This window comes from Notamacropus eugenii, chromosome 3 (assembly GCF_028372415.1).
Source record: "Notamacropus eugenii isolate mMacEug1 chromosome 3, mMacEug1.pri_v2, whole genome shotgun sequence".
Classification (NCBI taxonomy): Eukaryota; Metazoa; Chordata; class Mammalia; order Diprotodontia; family Macropodidae; genus Notamacropus; species Notamacropus eugenii.
The window spans coordinates 364,206,216-364,228,537 of NC_092874.1; the positions used below are offsets into that span (position 1 = coordinate 364,206,216).

Genomic DNA, 22,322 nt, shown 5'->3' on the forward strand with positions numbered 1-22,322 from the left:
ACTCCAGGCCCAATACTCTTATCAACTGTGCCACCTACATTGGCAAATTTCCTCTATAATATACTTAACAGGTGGTCATTCAGTCTTTGCTTGTAGACCTCCAATGAGAACCTACTACTTCTGACAGCAGTTCACTCTACTCTCAAATAGTTCTAATCATTAGGAAGTCTTATGTTAAACTTAAATTTCCCTCACTACAACTTTGACCCATTGCCCACCAGGTTCATAAAGAATAAATCTGGTCTCACTTCTGCATGGCAGCCCTCCAAATACTTGCCATGTTCCCGGATAATTCTCTTCTCTAAGATAAATATATCCAGTTCTCTCAATCAAACCACATGGCATGATTTTGAGGCCCTTCACTATTTTACATCACCCACTACCTACTGGACACTTCAAAGTGGATGTCCCTGTAAACTCAACATATCCAAAACTGAACCCATTATCTTTCCCATTAAACCATCTTTTCTTTCAAAAATCCCTAATTGTGTTGAAGTCCCACAGCATTATCATGGGCTCCTCACTCTCCCTTTCAAGAAGTCAGATGCCAAATCTTTCCAATTCTACCTTCACATCTCTAGTGTCTGAACCATTCTCTCCACTCACATACCTATAACTTCATTACAGATTATTGCAACACCTTCCTAAATGGCCTCCCTATCTCAAGTCTTTTCCCACTTTAGCCCATCCTACATACTTCAGTCTAAGTAATTTAAAGGTAGATCTAACTATGTGATTTCTCTTCTCAATCATCTCTAATGGTTTCCTATTGCTTCTAAGATAAAATATAAAGTCTTCTCTTTAGCTTTTAAAGTCCTATACAATCCAGTCCCAACCTAACTTTCCAGTGTCACTGGACATTACTCCTATTCCACATTATATGATCCAGTCAAACTTACTTTCATACACATACATATCTCCCATTTGTATTTCTTTGTACTGGCTGTCTTACATGCCTCAAATGCACTGTCTTTACTTCTGCCTCATTAGAAACAGCTCAAGCACCATCTTCTTGACAAAGCTTTTTCCTATTCACTCTAACCACTAGCTCCCTTTCTCCTTCCTATCTTGTATCTAATATTTCTTTCCAGATTTGTATTAGAATTAGAATTGACTGGCAGAAAGATGCAAAGAAGAAATTCAGGTTTAAAGGAAAACTTACTAAAAATTAGAGAGTCCCCCTCATTGAAGATCTACAAGCAAAGGTTGACCACTTTCTTTGTGTGTTGCAGAGGGAAGTGTGCATGCAAGAATATATTATGCATGTGTATGCATGTATGTGTGTGTACATGCACGCATATGCACTTACATATGTACTTATCTCCCTGACTAGAATGTAAAACCTTCTGAGTAGGAATTTTTTCATTCTTTGTATCCCTGACTCCTACTAACACAATGCCTGGTATACATAGTAGGAACTCAAATACTTGCTGATATACTTGTTAAATACTGCTAATCCTCCTCTGGATGCTCCTAGCTTATCAATGTAGTTCTGAACATAATCTATGTGGCAGAATACACAAGCAAAACCCACTTATTCCTGAAAGCTATTCTTCTATTAAAACAGCCAAAACTCACTTATCTTCTGTGGCTGAACTATCACAAAATGGATTAATAGTAAGGTCACAGTTCACTAAGATATGTAGATCTTTTTTTTTTCTTTCATACAGAGTGTTATCTAAGCATGCTTCCTCTATCTCAGTTTTGTAAAGCCCAATTCTTTGACCTCAAACATAAGATTTTACATCTATCCCAATGAAATTTCATATAATTAGAGTCAATTCAATCTCTTAATTTTTCAGATCTTTTCGGTTGTTAACCAGTACATTAGCTATTCCTCCTAGTTTTGTGTTGTTTGCAAATTCAATAACCATACCATCTTGGTCTTTACCTAAGATATTAATAAAAATATTAAAAAGCATACATCCAAACAAAAATCTATGGGACATTCCATTAGCTACCTCCTTTTTACAATCAAACTATTAATCACTACTCCTTGGATCCCATTTTAGATGTTTATTAGCTATGTACACTATGATAGGCAAATCCCAACATCAGAACCTGATTGCTAACCTGAAAAATGGGGGAGGGGGAGAATAATACTTGCAATTACTTGCATCACATATTATAAGGAAAGTATCCTGCAAATCTTTAGTGTTTTGGCACTAAACATTGTTACTGAGGCAGTGACAACTAAGGCTGTATTGTTACATATCATTCTAACAACGTGACCTATGCAAATGTTTTCCCAAAGCAAAGCAAATTAGAAGGAAAGACAGGAGCTGCTACAGGTAATGACATTAAGGAAAGAGAAAGAAAAACTAAGGAGTCAGAAACAAGAATTCAAAAAGTGCTAATAGGCTAAGGTTATTTAATGTAGGCCTCATAACTGTTAAAGGGTCCCTTGATCTTGTCTTTTTGAGTTGCCATATTTTCCACAAACACGGGCCCAGATTATTCACGAGGCCCTGAATAAATCAAGGTTGAAGCCTCCCCAACTGACATAATTTGTTGTTTGCATCCCAAACTAGAGTCCCTGTGTGTCCTAGGGAATCGACAGGTGCCATACAGTCTGAACCAAGCTTGTGTAGCTGGGACCCATGTAGATAAGCAGACTATCCTATCTTCATAGTTTAGTAGTTACCAAGGAAAATGAATGCAGTTTTTGCCAAAGCAAAAATTATTCCTCCCATTTGGGAGGGGTTTTGTCCTTTTCCTACCTTTACTGTACCTTTCCTCCTCCCATGCCATGACTTGCTTCCTTCCTTTGTCCTGCTGTTATAAAAATATAAACTTCTGTATGGATTGTGAACTCTTTAGGTTCCACATGCATGTTCATTTCTCTTGTAATAAACCTAGTTTTCATGCATACTTTGTCAAGTTATGATTGCCTGTTGACATTACACAGTTATAGTTTTATACACTTGAGATCCTGAAGACATCAATATATTACTGCAAACACAACTGCATAATGATAATCTTGAATCATTAGGAGAAAAAAGGTTAATTATGTTTAGAGTGTTTTAAAAGTCAGGAAAGTACGTAACATATTTTGGAAAATTTTCATCCAAAATAACTTTTGAGAAGTCTTCTTGCTGAAATGAACTCACTCATAAAATGAAAGAAGATAATACAATGAATAAGAAAGCAGAACCCAAAAATATTTATAAGAAACTCATTGGAAACATAACGATTCACAAAGTGTCAAAATAAGAGGTTGGGGGGAAAAATCTATTATCCTGCAACTGAAATAAAAAAGGCAGGGGTATTGATCATGATTTAAACAAGGCAACAGCAAAAATAGACCTGAATAAAAAAGATAAATATGGAAAATACAGTTGTCTAAAAGGTACCATAAAACAAAAAACTAGCATCAATCTGAAACATATGTAAGGGAAAAAAATAAATGAATTACAGAGAAATAGTAAGACTATATTAGTGGGCTATCTCAATGTACACCTTTCAGACTTGGATACAGCTAATCAAAAAAAAAATAAGAATTTAAGAAATTGAACAGAATGTTTAAAAAGTTAGATATAGACTTCTGATAGTAACTGAATGGGAGTAAGAAAGAGTAGATATATTTCTCAACTATGGACACCTTTAAAAACTGACCACCCTTTAGGACATAAAACCCTCACAAAGCATAAAAGCTGAAATATTAAATATACCCTTTATTGACTACAAGATAATAAAATTATATTTAATAAAGAATTACTGAAGAGTAAAAATCAACTGAAGACTAAGTAACTTTAATCTAAATGATAAGTAGACCAAAGAACAAATCACTGAAATGTTATATTACTTCCTTAAAGATAATGGCAACATACACACACACACACACACACACACACACACACACACACACGACAATATACCAAAATTTGGAAGATATAATCAAAGTAGTCCTGAGGGGAAAATTTACATCTTCAAACACTTTGATCAACAAAAGAGGGAATGAACATATCAACAAATTGGGTATGCAACTTAAAAACACCAGAAAACTCAACAAATTTTAAAAAACCACCAAACAGAAAACTTGAAAATCAAAAAAGAGATTTACAAAATTAAAAGCAAAAAACCCCACTGAATTAAAAAAGTTTTTTTAAAGTTGGTCTGAATTTCCAGTTATATATTGAAGACCAAGCAGTGAAACTGATTATACAATACCAGCTTTAACGCCCTCTGCTGAATACACAGCATATACAAACAAAGCATATCATAGGCTATATAGAAATTATCACTGAGTTGACCTGCTATTAAAACTTCTCAATGTTGTATATTCAAGATACCTGCTTTCTAGAATATCAACTCTAAATCGACATGTTTTTCTCTCTCTAATGACTCTTGAGTGACCCTTTCTATTTCCCCTTTGCAACTATGGGATAAAATGGAAAAGAAACCCACTTCCTTTGGGTTAGTCACTAACAGTTACACAAAATAAATCATTTAATCATCAAAATGAATTATACGATGCTAAGAATATTGTAAAGATAAATAACTCTGGAAGGGTTAGGAACTCTAATCAACCCAATGACCACTTCCAAAGGATTTCTGATGAAATACGCTATTCACCTCCAAATAGAGATGGTTGTGTCCAGAATAATGCTTGTTTTTCTTGACTACCAGTTTTGTTTGTTTGTTTTTGCTCTTACTGGATGAGAGAAAGGGCAGTATATGAGAGAAAATCAGGAAGTGAAAATAAAATAAAATCGAACTTTTTGTAAAATTTTCCTTACGGTATCTACTTCCCCCCCACTTCATTCTATTCTTCTCTATTTATATTCACTTCTACATAAAGAATTAAGACATGGTCATATAGAATTAATCTATTTGCTAAACTTTGAAAATAAAACTATGTGAAAGTTCAGAGTTGAAACAGAATAAATGGCACTCACTATATAATGACTTTCAAATTGAGATTCAAATGACTCAAAACTCTTTAACATATGTAACTGTTCTCTTTTCCATTCAGTATATGATTTAGACCTATAAGCCTAAATCTTAGAATTACTAAGCATATCCTTTTCCAGATCCTCTTTCCTTCTATCACTTTTCTAACTTGCTCTGTATTCTTTTTTTTCTTCATTTGGGTAGGGAAAGGGGGTTGTTCCCTCTGAGTTATATAATTACATTTTATTTAAAAAAAGAGCTTAAACTAAAAGCAGTTCAAAATACTAAAAATGTATGGTAACTTAATCTGTTTTTCAATAGCTAAGAAAATAAGGATATAAACTTCCCAATTGGGTTGAATGAAGGTCTTTATATTGATAATTAAGTTAAATGGTGTGGAGATGGGGGAATAAAGGTTTTTTTCCTTATTTAATTTCTAAAAGAGTAAAAATACAACTTATTGAAGTTTAGAGCTGTTTTTCCCTCTTTTTGCTACCAAACTTGTCAATCATTGCCATTAAACACAACAGTAACTTAAAAGTTTAAAACATTATTTTAATGGTCTTATATTTGTTTTCCCCCAATATCATTTTCCCACTACCCCCTTTTTTTAAAATAGGAAGTTCTCATGCTAATAACAGATCATTTTTTAAAAATTGAAATGAAGTTAAGTCAAATGTTTATAAAAACCATAAACTTTTAAAATCAATATCCTTAAGGGTCACCTAGCTTATCTTCTTATTTTACAGATAAGGACCCTGGGTCCCAAAGTCATAAGACTAATTAATAAAAGAGTGAGGACATGTACCCAAGTTCTTCATATTTCAAATTGAGGGCTCTAACTGGTTCCACAATTTCCACAGAACTAATGTTTAACTGAGTTTTATCTTCTTAACACTGATGCCTGACAAACAACAACAGCAATGACCACAAATATGACAATCAACTATTAAATCAAATACAAATAATGAACCTGTAAGGTCATATTATTATGCATGTTAGAAATTATTAAGTAGGACAATAGAGAAAGCAAAAAAAAGTTATTTAATATGAAACAGTTATCAGTGTTTTGCAGCAGCAGCCTATTTAGTTAGAGCTCTCCTAATTACATACAATATCTCTTATTTTAATGCTTTCTGAAAATTTCGCATTAATTTTGACCTTTGCTCTAACTAGCCCAGAAATGATTAGGAAGAAAGTAGTTTGCATTATATTTGAAAAACTGTCAAGTGTTTGAAGCTGCTCCCTGTCAACAAAGCCCCCTCTTTTTAACATTAATAATCTCTCACTGATGTTATATCAAATGTATAGCAAAAATCATGGAATCTTAGGAGAATCAAAACCGTTGGATACCCAACGTGCAATGAATGAATAATGGGTGTAAGTAGGATGTAATATACTACTAATCATAATTTATGTACAAGAATTGACATGGGAAGTATTATCAAGGACATGTATGACAGGAAAAAAGAGGTGGACCAGGTCACATATCACGAGTAAAGGATAAAGAAGGTAAAAGTCCAAGTTCTACACTGATATCCACAAAACAGCAGAAGACTAAAAAGAAGAACTCTAAAGGCACAGGAATAGGTATTCTATGGAGAAGTTACAAAAGGACGTGAACAAGAACTATACTATATACAAGAACTATAAAAGTAAGAAGATATCAATGGATTGCAGTCTTTATTGGTGACAAGAGCAGGCACACAAATTAAATCACTTTAAAAGCATTATTATGTACTTCAGAAAGGTACTATGTCAGGATTTGTAAATCCTGACATTAAATGGAATAAGAAGGTAAAGGAACATTTTGATCAGTATCATGTAATTCAGAAGATTTTGTCTGAAGAGACTGATAAGGAATCTTTTGATGTAATTTTGGAGAATTCCTGGGGCTACCTGATAGGCTTTTTTGCAAAACTGAACTTTTCTTGGGGTGGAAGTAGGGGCATTTCTGGTAGGAGATAGAGCCACTAAATAACAAGCTATTAATCTTTCTGACCCATCTGCATTTGGGGCCATTACCTCAAAATCAGATGAGACCACACATATGTTCCATCATGCTCTATAGATAAAGCATTTTTGCTTAGTGTTAATGTAATTTTGCTTATGCATCTTTCTCATCCATTAGTAGACCCATGTGACCTGTTTGAGTCACATGGAAGCTTGAGTCACATGAGTCAAGTCACATGGGAACAGGACGGAGTGAAGCAGGAAGAGGTGGAGTTAGAGCTGAGAGGAAGTTAAGAGAGAAATGAGAGCTGAGAAGGGCACCAACTAGCATGAGTGGGAGAGCTTGTTTGTGATTGTTTAAAGGAGCTAGTTTGTGGGAAGCCTGACAGGGAAGGTCTGAGGATGGTGTGGCCCTCTGCATTGTTATTGTGTACGGATTTCTTTGTTTCTGTGATGGATTTGCCTTTCTAGTGTTTGAATAACTGTTTTGGTTCTGTCTTCCATATGGAGAGTCTATTATATTTCATGATTCAAAATTGCACCGGCATATTCATGGCCACCATGGGTGCTGTGAATATCATGTTGGTGCTACACATGCAACGCCTACCATATAAACCTGGTGTTAAGGGCAGAGCTTCCCCAGTGTAAACAGTTATATAACTATCCCTGCAATTCAAAGACTGGCTGTCCTAGTGTTTTTTAAATGCTTATTCCAAAGTATAGATTCAATAGCATTTCTTCATGCTACAATTCATGAATCATTCAATCAATGATTAAAGGTATTCTAAATGGCAGGAGCTACACGGGTTACGAAAGTAATTATGGGATCATATAATCACAGATTTCAATTGAGAAGAGACTAAGGAGCCATCTAGTCCAAGCTCTTCATTTTATAGATGAGGAAACTGAGGCCAAGGTTAGATGATTTTGCCAAGGTCACAAAGGTAGTAAAGTGTTAGGCTCATGATTTGTATATAGCTCAACTAACTCCAAATATAATGCTCTATATTCTTGCTCTGAAGAAACTTAGAATGTAGGAGAAAAAATAGAGACAATTATAATAAAAGGGTACAAATAAATGGTGAAATTCCCTAGCCAGGTATTGAAGGGTCTCCATAACCCTATCCTCCTTACTTTTACTATTTATCTGTACCTTTGTTTACACCATTCCCAGTACTTCTTCCTGCCCCACCCATCTTTTTAATAACCTATTCTCAAAATCCAGTTTAAATGTCTTTTTCATAAAACCTGCCATGGAATCTCCCATCAAAAAATTATCTTTCCTTTGACCATGCATAATACTTTGTACCTTTTAGTCTCCTGTCATAATGTGTTCTGCATTCTGGATATAGCATTGCTTCACCCTCCTTCACCTTCACTCCATGACAAAGACCATGCCTTAGCTATCTTTCTCCCCTAATTTCTAGCACAATGCTTTATACATAGTAGGAACACACACCGTGTGATAGTGGCAGGCTTAGAATACATAACTTTCTAGTTTTGGGGGTTGCTCTCCATTACACTATACCATCTTTGTGGTATATTACAAAACAGTGAAAATGAAATCATATCTTCCCCTAAGAATTCATACATAAAACTGTCAAGGAAAAAAAAACAGGCAGAAACTGAGTTTAGTAGCAGTCTAAGGAAACTGAACTATACATAATCAAATATACTCAAGCCTGGGTCAAGAAGTTGCAAAGTTCATTTCAGGTGGACACTGAACAAACTTCTTCCCAGATCACAACATTCTGGAAACAGTAAAAACTTTCATGCCCCAGAATAAGCTATAAAAATAGCAGAAGATTATAAAAAGAGAGATCAGATCAAATAATCTCTGCCAAAAGTGAGCAGAGCCCAATATTAACATTGAGTCCAAAGTCAAGAAATAGGATGGAAGAATGAGCAAACAAATAAAGAACCTAATCATAAAGAGCTATTATAGTAACAAGGAAGCTTAAGCCAAACATATAAGACAAATGACATGACAACACCTATAAGCAAAGTTCAAAGAAAATTGAAAACTGGATACAAGCCCAACAAAATTCTTAGATGAGTTAAAGAGATAAAAAGAAAAAAAACCAAAAACCAAATAAAAGCAGTAGAAAAATGAGAAAAGAGTTATCCAAGAAGAGTTAAAGAGATTTTAAAAAAAAGAAAGGAAGAGTTTATACAATGAAGGGTAAAATGAGGGTGGTGGGGCGGAGAGGGGGACCACCATTCGAATATGGGTTTCATCTGAACTGGTTCAAGGAGGGAAAAATGCATAGACACAGTTGAGTACAAAAATTCATACCCAACAGGGAAGTAGGAGGGGAAGAGATTAAGAGAAAGGAGGTAGGGATAAGAGGTATGGTAGATTAAGAGAGGCAGTGGTCAGAATTAGTTTTGAAGAGGGGACAGGGTAAAAGAAAAAGAGGTTAAGTATAAGAAAATAGAATAGAAGGAAATAATACCCAATTAGCAATCAAAACTGTGAATGTGAGTAGCATAAATTCATAAATAAAATGCAAAATAGCAGAGTGGATTAGAAACCAAAATACATGTAATTTCTAGAAAACACAACTTGAAACAGAAAGATACAGAATTAAAATAAGGGACTGGAGCAGAATCTATTATGCTTCAGCTGAAGTTAAAAAAAAAAGGCAGGGGTAGTGATTGTGATCTCAGACAAAGCAAAAATAAAATAGACAGTAAAACTATACTACTGGGGGACCTCAATTTAACCCTCTCAGACCTAGATAAATCTACCATAAAATAAACAAGAAAGGCATTACCAAGCTATGCATAGTTTCTTAGGAAGAAAGTCTTCTTAGGTGACTCTTAGGTCACAAAATTGACCTTTATTGGAGCATAAAAATCTCACAAACTCAGGAAAAAACCAGAAATATTAAATGAATTTTTTCTGACCACAATGCAATGAAAATTATATCCAATAATAATTATATCCAATATACTTTGAAGTACAGAATACCACACAGTAACTGAGTCAGTAGTCACATTCAGGTAGGTACTTTGACTCTAAAACTAGAATCTGGACTATGTGTTTAGTAGTATCCTCCACTGACTATGATCATTCAAGTAATCTCTTATTTTTAGAATCTGGTGAATTCATCCAACAGGAAGATTAGTTGCTAGTGCTACCATCAACTATAGTTCCAGGATTCACAAAAGGAGGTTTAATTTTGAGTTAAGCACCACATACATAATTGTGAGGTAAAGCACATACATTAGAGGGGGATGATTTTTTAAAACTCCATTAAAATTCTTCCCAAAGACTGTATGCCTTTTTAAGATAACTAAAAAAGCAACACTGGAAACAGTACTTTTGGTGAGTCTCAGAACATTTTAAAAAGTAGTCCATTTACAAATGAACTACTTAAATGAAGCCTTTCTTAGCCCCCCAAAATGCCTAATGTGTATTTTGTATATAATTACACATACATGTTGTCTTCCTCAACAGAATGTTAAGCTTCTTGGGGGCATCTCTGTCTTTTACTCTTGATGCCAATTTACTCTTGGCACACATGTATACATAGTGGTTACTTAATAAATGCTTAGCAAGTTGATCAATTTTGTGTAGGGAAAGACACAAACAGTGTCAAAACTCAATTAAGTACTGTGCCACTAAAATACCAAGTACCAAGGTAATGAGTATTAAATATTTCTTGGTTTACATTTAAATGGTCCCCAGCAAGTAGACAGAAATATTTGCTACCAAACCAGGAGATGTCAAATTGACAGACTGCATGATTCTGTTAATGCTTAATTACAAACTATGAATGAATGAATGAAAAAGCATTTAATAATCATTTGCTGCTATGTGCAGAACACTGGGGATACAATTGGAAATGCAAGATAATCCCTGCTCTCAAGGAACTACATTCTAATACATACTGTAACCATGTTGTAAAGATTATTTATAAGCAGATACAATTTTTAAGGTAATGTGATTGTCTATAAATAAAAATAACATTGAGTATCAAACCTATGCTTTATTGGCATAATATAATCAACAGTGTATCTATGTATGAAGCACTGTTAAATTGTGACACCAAAAAAAAGTTATTTACAAGATACAAGCTGAAACAAGTTACTGACTCACTGCAGAATGTTAGCAAAGTCACCAATTTCCTTTCTACAATATAAGAATTACTTCAGAGGGCCATAAAATGATCAAAATTAACCAAAATGAAGCTTCCACAATAAGTTCAAAAAGGTATGTACCTGATCTGCTAAACAAACTTTCTACTGACTAGTCAATTATACATTCACACAATTCTTCTAGGATAAAGAATATACTGGCCATTCAAAAACCAAACAGGTATTGAATTTTCTGCTTCTCTTCTCCAGTCTATTCCTGCAATGAAACATCACTATAGGGAGGTTAAAAATGGGAAAATCCCTAACCAAGCTTGAAAAGTACTCTTGCAAGTAATAAACAAATAAACACAGCTGGCAACTGTTGCTGTGAAATGCTACTGGTGAAGGAACCGTCTTTAGGAGTTATCTTCTTCAGTTACATACAACCTTGTGTTGGGCTGAAACAGTTGCAGGTGCATCCTGACACACATTTCCCAGAAGATATATTTCAATGTAGTAAGCAACCACAGTACTAAGAAAGTGACCCATTTTACTACCTACTTTCTCTTCATCATCTCCCCCACTATTGGTCAATCAGTTTGCCCCTGCATGCAGAAAATAATCAAGCTAACACTTTAACTTTCAAGAAGAAATCTAAGTGTATATTGTGTCTACCAAAATTATCCAAGAGTGATTTTTCAATTACTGGATTTTAGAAGTGCAAATACTGTCACAAATGTACATAGCAACTATGGGGCTCAAGCATCTTGATAGTAGAGATGCAAAAACTCAAGTCTAAAATCAAGTTTATTCTAAAGAAATAATTTTTTACATTCAGCATAAATGTTTAAAGATGTTTGGGGGTTATTATTATTATCTATTACACTCTGACAGATAAGACAAGCTACTTCACCAAAATATTTGAAATGCTAGCTTCTCAATTTTTTAGCTAGATATTATCTTGTTTGGAGGCCCTGTATTACCATTAATGTTAGAGATATATAGGAAAAATGAAAGCGTCTCACATAAATGAACAGAACTCAATGAAAACAATAAGAGGATTTGCTTCTAGAATATATAATAAAAAAAATGCAATTGCCTAGGTTCTGGTTAGGGATGTATATATTATTCTAATACACATATAACATACAAAATGATATATTATGTAGAATATATAAATTTAAAATGTAATATAGATAAAATAGACACATCCCATACATGTATGCATATATGCAGGTGTATATCTAAAATAGCAGTTCTTAACCTGAGGTCTGTGGCCCAATTTGGAAGGAAAAATATTTATCTTTATTTTCACTAACCTCAAATTTTAGTATTTCTATTACTTGTGAATACGGGCAATAAATATTATCCTAAAAAGGGGTTCAAAAGTTCTACCAGAATGCCAAAGGGGTCTATGACACAAAAATTTAAAAAATCCTTGCCCTAGGAGAACTCAGATAAATTTCAGAAGCAAGTGAACCTAGCTCATTAGAAAGCTTTTCACTTTTCATTCCTCTTGCCTCACACTATTTCCAAGATGACAACACATGTAATAGGCTAGGGGAAAAGGCCAGAGGTAAAAAATAAAAGAGAACTGGTACTTTTTGCTCTGATTTAAAACCAAACAAATGGCAAAAAAGAAAAAAATATCCTCTTAATATAATCAATATTATTAGACAAATTGTAGTTTGTTGAGTCCCTCTTATAGAAAATGCTAGTTAAATATACAGGGATCCATCACCATCTTTCTCACATAGAAATGTGGTGAAACTCAAATCAAATTCTCTACTAAGGTATTACAATGCCTTCTTTTAAGAAAGATGATGTATTTTGTGCTCATGCTTCATTATCCTTGGATAGAAATATCACAGGTAGAAGGAATATATTCCATACTACCACACACCACTTAAGCATGAATAAGATAAGAGACTGATAAGAGAATTATGAAAAGTAAAGAAAATCATGAAAGTAAAGTCTACAACAATGAAAAGAAGAACAACTAAAACAACTGAAACTGAATGCTGTGATATTATAATGACTGAGGTGGACCCTAAAGGCAGCTTAACAAAGAAGACAGCGTGATGGACCTAAAAGACTTAAGTTCAAATCCAGCCTCAGATACAGTGTAACCTTAGCTGCTTCAGTTTCTTAGTTGCTACAGTGGGGATAATAATTGCATCAACTTCCAAGATCGTTGTGTGGATAAGAGGAGAAAATATTTGTAAAGGACTTTGCAAACTTTAATTAAAGCACTATATGAATGCTAACTATTCCTGTTGCTGTTACTAGAGATGAGAAGGGACCTTCCCTTGTACCTTAGTTTCAAAGGTAGGATACAATAAATATGAAACACAATACAGAATGTCAGACTCTAGATGTGTGTTTATCTTGCTGAACTGTTGTCTCCCCAGCCCCTTTAAATCTCTGTTATAAGAGATGGCTCTTTGGGAGGAAGAAAGGAATACACAGGGAAATTTAGGTGAAGTCAAAACAAAAGATACGAATAAAAATTTATTGGAGAAACAAAAGTTGTGTTGGGTATGGATAGATTAAATGACTTTGCTAACATCACACAACCAGTATGTGTCAAGGAAGGACTAGAAATGAGGTCTTACAAGTTCTAAGACAGGTACTCCCATCCATCCATTTGACTACATTATGCTACCTCTTTAAAAAGAAATTGGGAGAGTAAAATTATTGACTGAAATAAAATTTGTAGAGAGTTTGTGGATTTAATTTATTATGTCAGATGTTCATTAATACAGAAATAATAAAAAACTGGACTGGATACAAGCAGGACTGTATTTGTGATAGTTAAAAAGGACAAAATCACAAGTATTCAAACAGATACTTCATAGCCACCTATATTTCCAAACTTATTTTCTATTATTCTCTTTCACACATGCTACCAGACACCTGAATTGTACTACCAGTTGTTTCCACACCTGGCATTCCATGTTCCTTTCTTTGCAGTTGTACAAGTTTCCCCTCATATCTGAAAGGCATTCTGTTTTGTCCTTCATCTCTACCTCTGAGGATCTTTATTTCACTTCAATGCTCAGTTCAGATGCTATTTACACCATGAAGACTTTTTTGAATGTTATTAATGTTAATTTTCCACCCCTACTCAAATTATCTTGTATATATTGTATATGTAATGTATCTTCTAAACTGTATAAAAGGTCCTTAAGGGAAGAGACTATTTCATTTTTTGCTTTTATATCCTCCAAATTAGCACAGGACCTGAAGTATTCAATAAATGTTTGCTGAACAGAAAGACAATCTTAAACTAAGGAATCATTACTACTCAATGGATTGGTGATCAATGTGGGTCTACACTACCATCAGTGTAGTATGTCTTCTTATTCTGTGTTATCCTTCCATAGATATTCCACAGAAGATAAACCTAAGGTCTCTCTGAATTGTTGTACAATTATGTGTACCAGTGGAGCACTCTGGCTGTTCATCTGTTAGCCCTTCCTCTTAATACATGATTGGCCCACCCTCCTTTTCCAATCATGCATTTCTTTGATGATATCCTCTATATCACAGATGTCAAACATACCAGACTTGCAACACTCCCAGGGCGGCTTTAACTCAATTAAAATAAAATTGATAAATATTTAACAAAATAAATAAAAACACAATAGGATATAATATTAATATATGTTTTTGTAAAAACAGATTTAGTGGCATGTATTTCTGAGTTTGACATCAGTACTTTATATCATCTCTTTCACTTATGTCATGAGTCAATTTTGCTACAGATTACTTTCACCATTCATGTAACCCTCCATTATTCTAAGTATTTACTACATCTTTGATTTTTTGCAGACTGTGGTATTCTAAGATTCACAATCATTGCCAGGAGAACATGTTTACTAAAATCTTCAGAAATCAAAATCTGGATTACTCTGAAATTTATTTTAAAATTGATAGGGGCTAAGATTTTGATTTCAACATCAAATTTATTTTAATAAAAAAATCTTCAAAAAGTAAGGGAGAAGAAGTGCAAAGAACATATAGTCCATTCTTTTGTTTTAAAGAAGCTTGAAAAAATTCTACATATTCTTTAAGTAGTAACCTCTGAACAAACAAGAATTTTAAAATTTAGTTGTGAGAATTTTTGACATTAATGTTTTGATATATTTTTAAATATTTTTTAAATATTTCAGAAATAATTTTTTACATTTATAAATAATCATGTTACAGTCTATTTAGATTAGATTACAAAGTATTAGTTGGTAACATTTAACTTCCATTTTTAAGTAGCAATAATCTGACTCCAAAGGAAAAACATAAAAATAGTAAACAAAACATGTGAATTTCGGGATCATTTCATCCAACCCACAATTTTTTTAGAATAGGAAACTAAGGCTCAGAAATGTTAAGTAGCTTATTCAAGCTAGTATATAACAAAATTGGAACTAGGATTCAGTTTTCCTAACTACTAGTTTAGTGTCCTTAGCCAACATGCCTTCTTACATAAATGGGGAGGGGGATAGGTTTTTCTCATCTACTACATGGCACAGAAGAGATTTACATCACATTTTTGTTTCCTACCCTCTACTTTTTTAGACATCTGACTGCACAATATTTCCCTGATCCTTACCTTTCCTGTTTCCCCACCACAAGTTTACAATGGGTAAAGATATTATCTATTTTTCTATCCTATATTAGACAATAAGTGACTTTCATTTGTTGAAACCAATTTTTAAAACTCATAACACAATGAAGTGAAATATAATTTTAACGTACACATATATATATGCTATATATATATATATAATATATAAATATAGATGTATACACACATACATATGTATATATGAACCTGAGGGAGGTATTGACTGCTTGACTAAAGTTCCTTTGACTTATTTCTAATTTCATTAATGATAAACTAAAAGTCTAGTGTTAAGCTGCAGAGATATACTGTCTGAAGACCACACTATTTAAGGCTTGGCATCAGCTTGGTAGCATAGTGATAAATTTTGGGGACTTAGCAACTCTCCAAATCCATCTCGTGAGTTACAGACATCTCTCAGTTCTATGTCAGTGGAGGCAGTACCCATACCAGTGAAATTACAGATCCTTGAAGTATACAAGGTAAAATGTTAAATCAGAGGGGATTTAAAAAGTTATCATGTTTTACCTTAGTCACAGGAAACTGATAAAATATATTACACTTGCATTCTGACAAGGTAAGAATAATAATTTTTGAAATTATAGCAAAATACCACAACAAAAAAGCCACTCCATATACTACCAAAAGTGCAAAGGACTCTTAAAGTGTACGTATGTGTGAATATACACATATATACATAGATATGTACAAATGTATACAAATATGATGACAGATAATTGCTAAATGAAGAGAAAAAAACCTGTTGTTTTCCCCCATGCTTATATAAAAACTTACACATCTTATTTGCAAAGACATGCACCAACTGATCACCTTCATGAAAAAAAAACTCATAAGCAGCACACTAGCTCGTTCCTCAAATGAAAACCTCAGGCTTCTAGAAAACGCCACAATAACACTTCAGCTATAAAAGTTTGAATTACAAAGTGTCAGATGAAAACATAGGTACTGTATTCTCTTTTCTTTTACTGGTTGCACTACTTGTAATAAAAATACTATCATATTCAAAAAAGCCCTACATTAATCATTTTTATTAATAGTCTCACAAAATGAAGGCAGAATTACTCTCTATATTCAATTGCACATTTACATATAAAAACAAAACAAAAAACCCTGAGCTAATACAAGGATGAATACAAGGATGAAATTATGAGAATACAAGAAGAAATTAAAACAGTTAAGATTTATTAAGATATATAGAGAAATGACAATGATAGAAAGCAGAATGAGTACAATTAAGGGGAAAAAAGTCAAGAATTTTGATAGAAAGTTCCCTTTCAACTGGGGAAATAGGAGAGACTATTAAAAAACTTGCACCTCAGCTGGGCTTTAAAGGACAATTTAAAGAAGATTTTAATAGGGAGATTGTACTGAATACAAGCTAAGTATGCAAGACGGCTGGACAGAAGGGAAAAAGGCACTAACATGAGAGTAGGCAGGATGAGAAATGGAAATAATTAGTGATCTGGTTTGGCTCAACTGAAAGACTAGTGTAAAGAAAAGACTATGTGTAAACTACTGTATATGAGGTAAGACAAGGTTGAAAATGTAGTAGTAGACTGACTGTGGAGAAGCCTTTGTGTCAATATATATATTTTTTTGTCTAGGCCTATGATTACACATAGTCAATGTAAATTTTAAAAAGTAATAGGAGTTACATAGTGGAAGGACACAAATGAAAAAGATTGGTTTTTTTGTTTGTTTTATGTTTTTTATGTTACTGGTCTAGGCTACTAATTTGGTGTAGTTTTCACATTTTTGATCTAGGGCTACTGATTTCATATGAATGGAGAGTTTCAGAACAGAAAACTTTCTTTAGGAAGGCAGAATGCAGATCATCAAACTATTCAGAAACTAAAAAGTCTGAAGAGCATGACCTAGGGCACTTAGAGGTTAAGGGACTTGCTCAGGGTAACAAGGCTGGAAACTAAGCCTTCCAGATAAAAGCTGCCCCCTTTACAAGCCTCTAAGCTTCCACTCAAGTATCAAAATATGAAATTTAAATTTTATTCAGTAGACAATGAGAGTCCACAGAGAGTTTTTTAAGAAAATGAATAGACATCATAAATGCTGACTAAAAAGATCCAAGTAATGCATTAGGAAGGTCTGTAAGGCCAGAAATGAAGGATGGATTAAGGAAGTGACACACTGTAGGCAAAAAAAATTAGGAAAACTATTAATCTATGCAAAAGAAATGAAAACTAAAAACAACAGGCAGAACCTGGTAAATGGCTGGATCTGGGGAAGCAGGAACTAACAAAGGATCAAAGATGGGAAAGATGCTGGAATTATCCATAGAAAAGTTATGAGGAGGACAAGTTTATAGGTGGGGAGTAGGGGCAAGAGGAAGATGAGGAATTAGTGAATTAGTTATTAGTTATAGTTATTAGTTATAGTGAATCAGTTATTAGTTATATAATATTAGTTATATTAGTTATGCTGAATTTAAGGTGTCAGTGGAAATGTCCAGCAGGGTCCTGGAAATGTTTGACTTAAGTTCTAGGAAAGGACTAGGGATGAACATAGATTTGGAAATTATCTACATTGAGATGATTAATGAAATAATAGGAATGGATGAAATCACCAAAGGAGGCAGCAACTCAGTCAAAATTATCACAAAACTTTCTCTTTACTGTACTGGCAAATTTTGAGTCATCAAAACAAAAGATATGAAACCTTTAGAGAATTTTATTCTTTGATCAAGTTTTTCCTCAATGTAACACAATGGGACAGAATTCAAAATTTAAAATATGTACAATGCTTCTCTCACTACTCAAATATAGGAAAGTGACAGAATTATTTAAATAACTCAAAGAAACCAAAGAATCAAATTGTTGATATTGTCCTTTACAAAGAAATTTGGCAAAATACAGTTTTTTCTATTGAATTCTCATAGCAAATACAATATTTAAGTGTTTACCTTGAATCGCCACTACTGTTTCTAACACTTTCTTCATCACTGTGTCCATTCATTGTAAATATTCAAAGGTTGAAAATAAAATATAAATCTTCTCAGTTTACAAGCTGGATTGTTTATTTCAGACTGCTCCCTGCTTCTTTCCAAATGGTCACAAGTTATTTCGGACCCTTTTCAAATTACCTGGAGCAAAAGAATCATAATTTTTAGAAAATTAGACTTAAACTTTTTATAGAAATCACACAAATTAGGCACTTAAAGGCTATCTTGGTTTGATTAGATATGTGACAATTAGATTGTTTTAAAAAGATATGAAATTTTTTTTAAAAATATGACTGGCACATCTAGTACTGTACAGTAGTTCACCAATAAACTGACATTCATTGACAAAATACCGTGTTGCTATATAATACCTGCATCAGAAATGCTGAAAAATTGTAGATTGATAATTTTTAGTAGCAATCTGAAACCAATTCACAAAAATTAGTCCAACTGTAAAGATTAATAAAGCAAAAACTTTTACATAATAAAACATTTCATGACTAAAATGAAGTCCAAGAGCCTTTGTAGAATGGAGAGAGAGATGACTTTGTTGCCTTCAGATCTGGGTTCAAGATTTGACGATCAGGAGAGACAAGTCCCTTCCTTAATCTCTTCCCCAAACAACTTTTTCAGAATAATCAACCTGCAGTGGGTGGAGAGTACTGTACTTCCAAAACTCTTAAGTACAGTTTATCTATGAAATCTCAGATCCAGATAAAAACAAAATAAATAAATAAAGGCAACCATCCCATATACTAAAAGAAACAAAATTCTAAGTAAGAAAAGTAGAACTGCTGTGTGTTTACTGAAAAAGAAAAAAAAATGAAACAGAGCAAATGTGTTCCTCCAATGTAAAGTTATTGATAGGGAGGGAACATACTTTAAATTCTTATTTTGTCCAATTTAGAAGGAGACTGATTCCAAGACACTAATTTTGGACTGTCAGTATTGGGGTTAAGATTCCACAATAGCTCCTCCTCTTTTTAGACAAGACCCCAGCACAAAACAGAAGAGTCACCTACAACCCATCAATGAATAAACAAAGGAGATCTCTGGCAGGGAAGAGAAAGGAAGAAGCAGGGCGGGGAGATAGCAGATTCTTCCTCAGCCAAAAAGTAACAAGACAGCCTGCTGAGACTATAACTGTTGTGTGTAGCTAGCTCAGCACAGAGAAAATCCATTTCAAGGATTATTTCTTTTTACCAAAACGTTAAGAAAAATATCAGCTCAACGGAAATAGAGAATCCCAGAAAGAGACAGAGACTAACTCTATACAGTCCTGGGTCCTTCATGCAAGGATTGTTCCCTAAGGGTCATTCCTCCCACCAGCATTTTTCCTCATGTGAAATAAAACTGCACTTAAACTTCTGGAACATCTTGTATTAATTTTACTTCTACTCTAAATCCCATTTGCTAGAGTTTAGTCCTTGATTTAAATCCTCTTCCAAACTCTCTTCAATTAGAAACGCCACTTATCTTTTGCACTTTGCTTGTTCCTTCCTTCTGCCACTCCACATAGCCTTCTACTACGCCGTACCTTTCAGCCTCATTCTTTCTCTCACACCCTTTCCCTTTTCTCAGAATAAGTCCTCTTCTTAAGACAGAGTCCTTCTGTCAAGGACCTCCCCCTACACAAGCTCCTAGTGCACATCACCGTCCTCAGCCTTCAGCTAGCTTATCCGAGATTCTCCCTGAGGCTCTTCCATAACCGCTCCACCCCCGAATTTTACAAAAAGGGGTCGTGCCCCCCAGCTCTTCCTCCTCAGGGTGCCAGGATCCTCCTCCTCCCCCCTTAGCGGAGCTTTCCTCCCAGCTTCCCCGGCCTACTAGTACTCCAAGGCTGCTGCCCCGCATCTCCTTGGATCCGCTCCTTTCCCGCCTCACCTCAAACTTCGCCGAGGTGCCCCCTTTTCCTACACCACTTGCAGACCGGTCCCTAAGCGCCTAGTCCCGCACTCGGGGCCCCGCCCGCCGCCCCCCCTCCCCCCCCAGTTCCCCACGTGCTGGATGCTGCGGGGCTGGCAGCCGGAAAGTGCTGGCTCCTCTCTCCACTTTCCTCCTCGCTCTTCCCGGGGTACCGCACCGCACCGGGGAGGCCTAAGCGATGGCGACTCCGCAAGAGGGGAAACAATCCCCGCTCGCCCTCCCCCGGCTCCTGAAGCGGTCCCCTCCTCACACACACACACACATACACACACACACTTCCCTATCCCACGCGCCGCCTCCCGGTAACCCCCCTCCCCGGCCCCGACCCCGGCTTGATCTACGCTGGGCCGCACAGACCCGGGCCTCTGCTGGTCGCCCTGCCCGCTTTCCCTCCCCCATCCCGCCAGCCCAAGGGCCGCTGGGCCGCTGCACTCGGCCATCACGGAGAAGCCGCCTCCGGCCGGGCAGGGCCTCCTTCCCCCCGGCGGGGGCCGCCGGCCCCCAAGTCCCGCCACGGCTGTTTCCCCTTCCTTACCTGTGGAAAGGGTGTCCCCGGCCGGCGGTGGGACTCTGCTGGTCTCCTCCCGGAGCCCAGGCCGCGCTGCGGCCGCTGTGGAGAGACTGGTCCCGGTCGTCCGGGTAGTGTCTGTGTATGTGCGCGCGCGCGCGCGCGCGCGCGTGTGTGTGTGAGTGTGAGTGTGTGTGTGTGTATGTGTGTATATGTGTGTGTGCGTGCGTGTGTGTCTGTGTGTGTGTGTGTGTGTACAGAAAGGGAGGGAAAAAGGGGAGAAGGGGAGGGGAAACGCTGGCCCGTGGCACGAACTGGCGATTCTCAGTTGTGGCTACAACAAGCAATTCATTATTGAAACACAAACAGAGAGAGATGAGGAGAGAGAAGTAACGAGCCGTCCGTGAGCGCGCGCGCGCTCCCGCTCCCGCCGCTTATCGCCTCCCGGCAGCCGCCATGACGCCAAGCGAAGCCACCTCCTCCTGCTCCTCCCCTGGCTCCGCCTCGGGCATCGCGTCACCTCCTCCCGCGCGACGTCGGCTCCCCACCGCCCCCTCCCCTCTCGGGAGCCGAGCGGGCTCGCGCACGTCGGGACCCCGGAGTCTACGCGCGGTGCGGCGGGGGCGGGCTCGGCGGCCGCGCTCCGGGCGCCGCGCTCGGGGCTGTCGCGACCCGCGGCCTCTTCTGCCCCCGCGGCCTCTGCGGTCTCCGCCTTGCCCGGGGAGGGATTCAAGGAGGCGGAAGTTCGCCATCGCGTCCAGCGGTGCCGCGCCTGGGACCTGGCCGCGGAGTGTGCGCAGCCACGTCCGTGCCTCGGACGCTTTCTTCGAAGTCGCGGAAGTCCGCCGTTAGAGGGACCGGCTTCGGTGCCTCGCGTCGGCGGCCCGGAAACCTCGCTCTCGAGCAGGTGGTCGCCCTCCCCTAACTCGGGCCACAGCCTGTGTAGAAGACCTGGTTTGGGTTTGGCGCTCCTTTCATGTGGGCTCGGTTTGGGCAGGGGCTGGGGCCGGAGAGCCCAGGGCCTACGAGTTGGTGTTTCGCTGCGGGGGAGGGGCCGGACCCCGGCCTGGAGGAACCTGGCCCTTCCTGGGCGCCCGTTTTCTGGCGAAGAAGTTACAGCAAAGCCACTGTAACTGAAGGGACTTGAGTTGTAACCGATGTATCAAGCGTCCTTTCCGTTGGTTGCAGCTTCAGGCCTGGGTTGCGCGAGTGAAACAGTAACTCTCCCCGAGTGAAACAGTAACTCTCCCCGAGTGAAACAGTAACTCTCGTCTTCAGGCTCCGTCCCTTTCCCGGCTAACTCCGTACTGCTTTGTTGGGTTTTGTTTACTGTCGAAAGGCGTTTTGTTGGATTGGGA

At 36.9% G+C, this 22,322-nt stretch overlaps 1 protein-coding gene across 6 annotated transcripts in view; it reads right to left on the minus strand.

Annotated features, from left to right (window-relative positions):
* CHD1 (chromodomain helicase DNA binding protein 1) overlaps positions 1-21,474 on the minus strand; it is a 123,092-nt gene extending 101,618 nt beyond the window's left edge. For all 6 annotated transcript variants that reach the window (XM_072597367.1, XM_072597365.1, XM_072597366.1 and 3 more), the window contains exons 1-2: positions 20,992-21,474; positions 18,492-18,671 (exon numbers count right to left, since the gene is read on the minus strand). In XM_072597367.1, the coding sequence (XP_072453468.1) occupies positions 18,492-18,544 (53 nt within the window). In that variant the 5' untranslated portion in view covers positions 18,545-18,671; positions 20,992-21,474. The remainder of the gene's footprint in view (positions 1-18,491; positions 18,672-20,991) is intronic.
* Between the last annotated feature and the right edge of the window lie 848 nt (positions 21,475-22,322).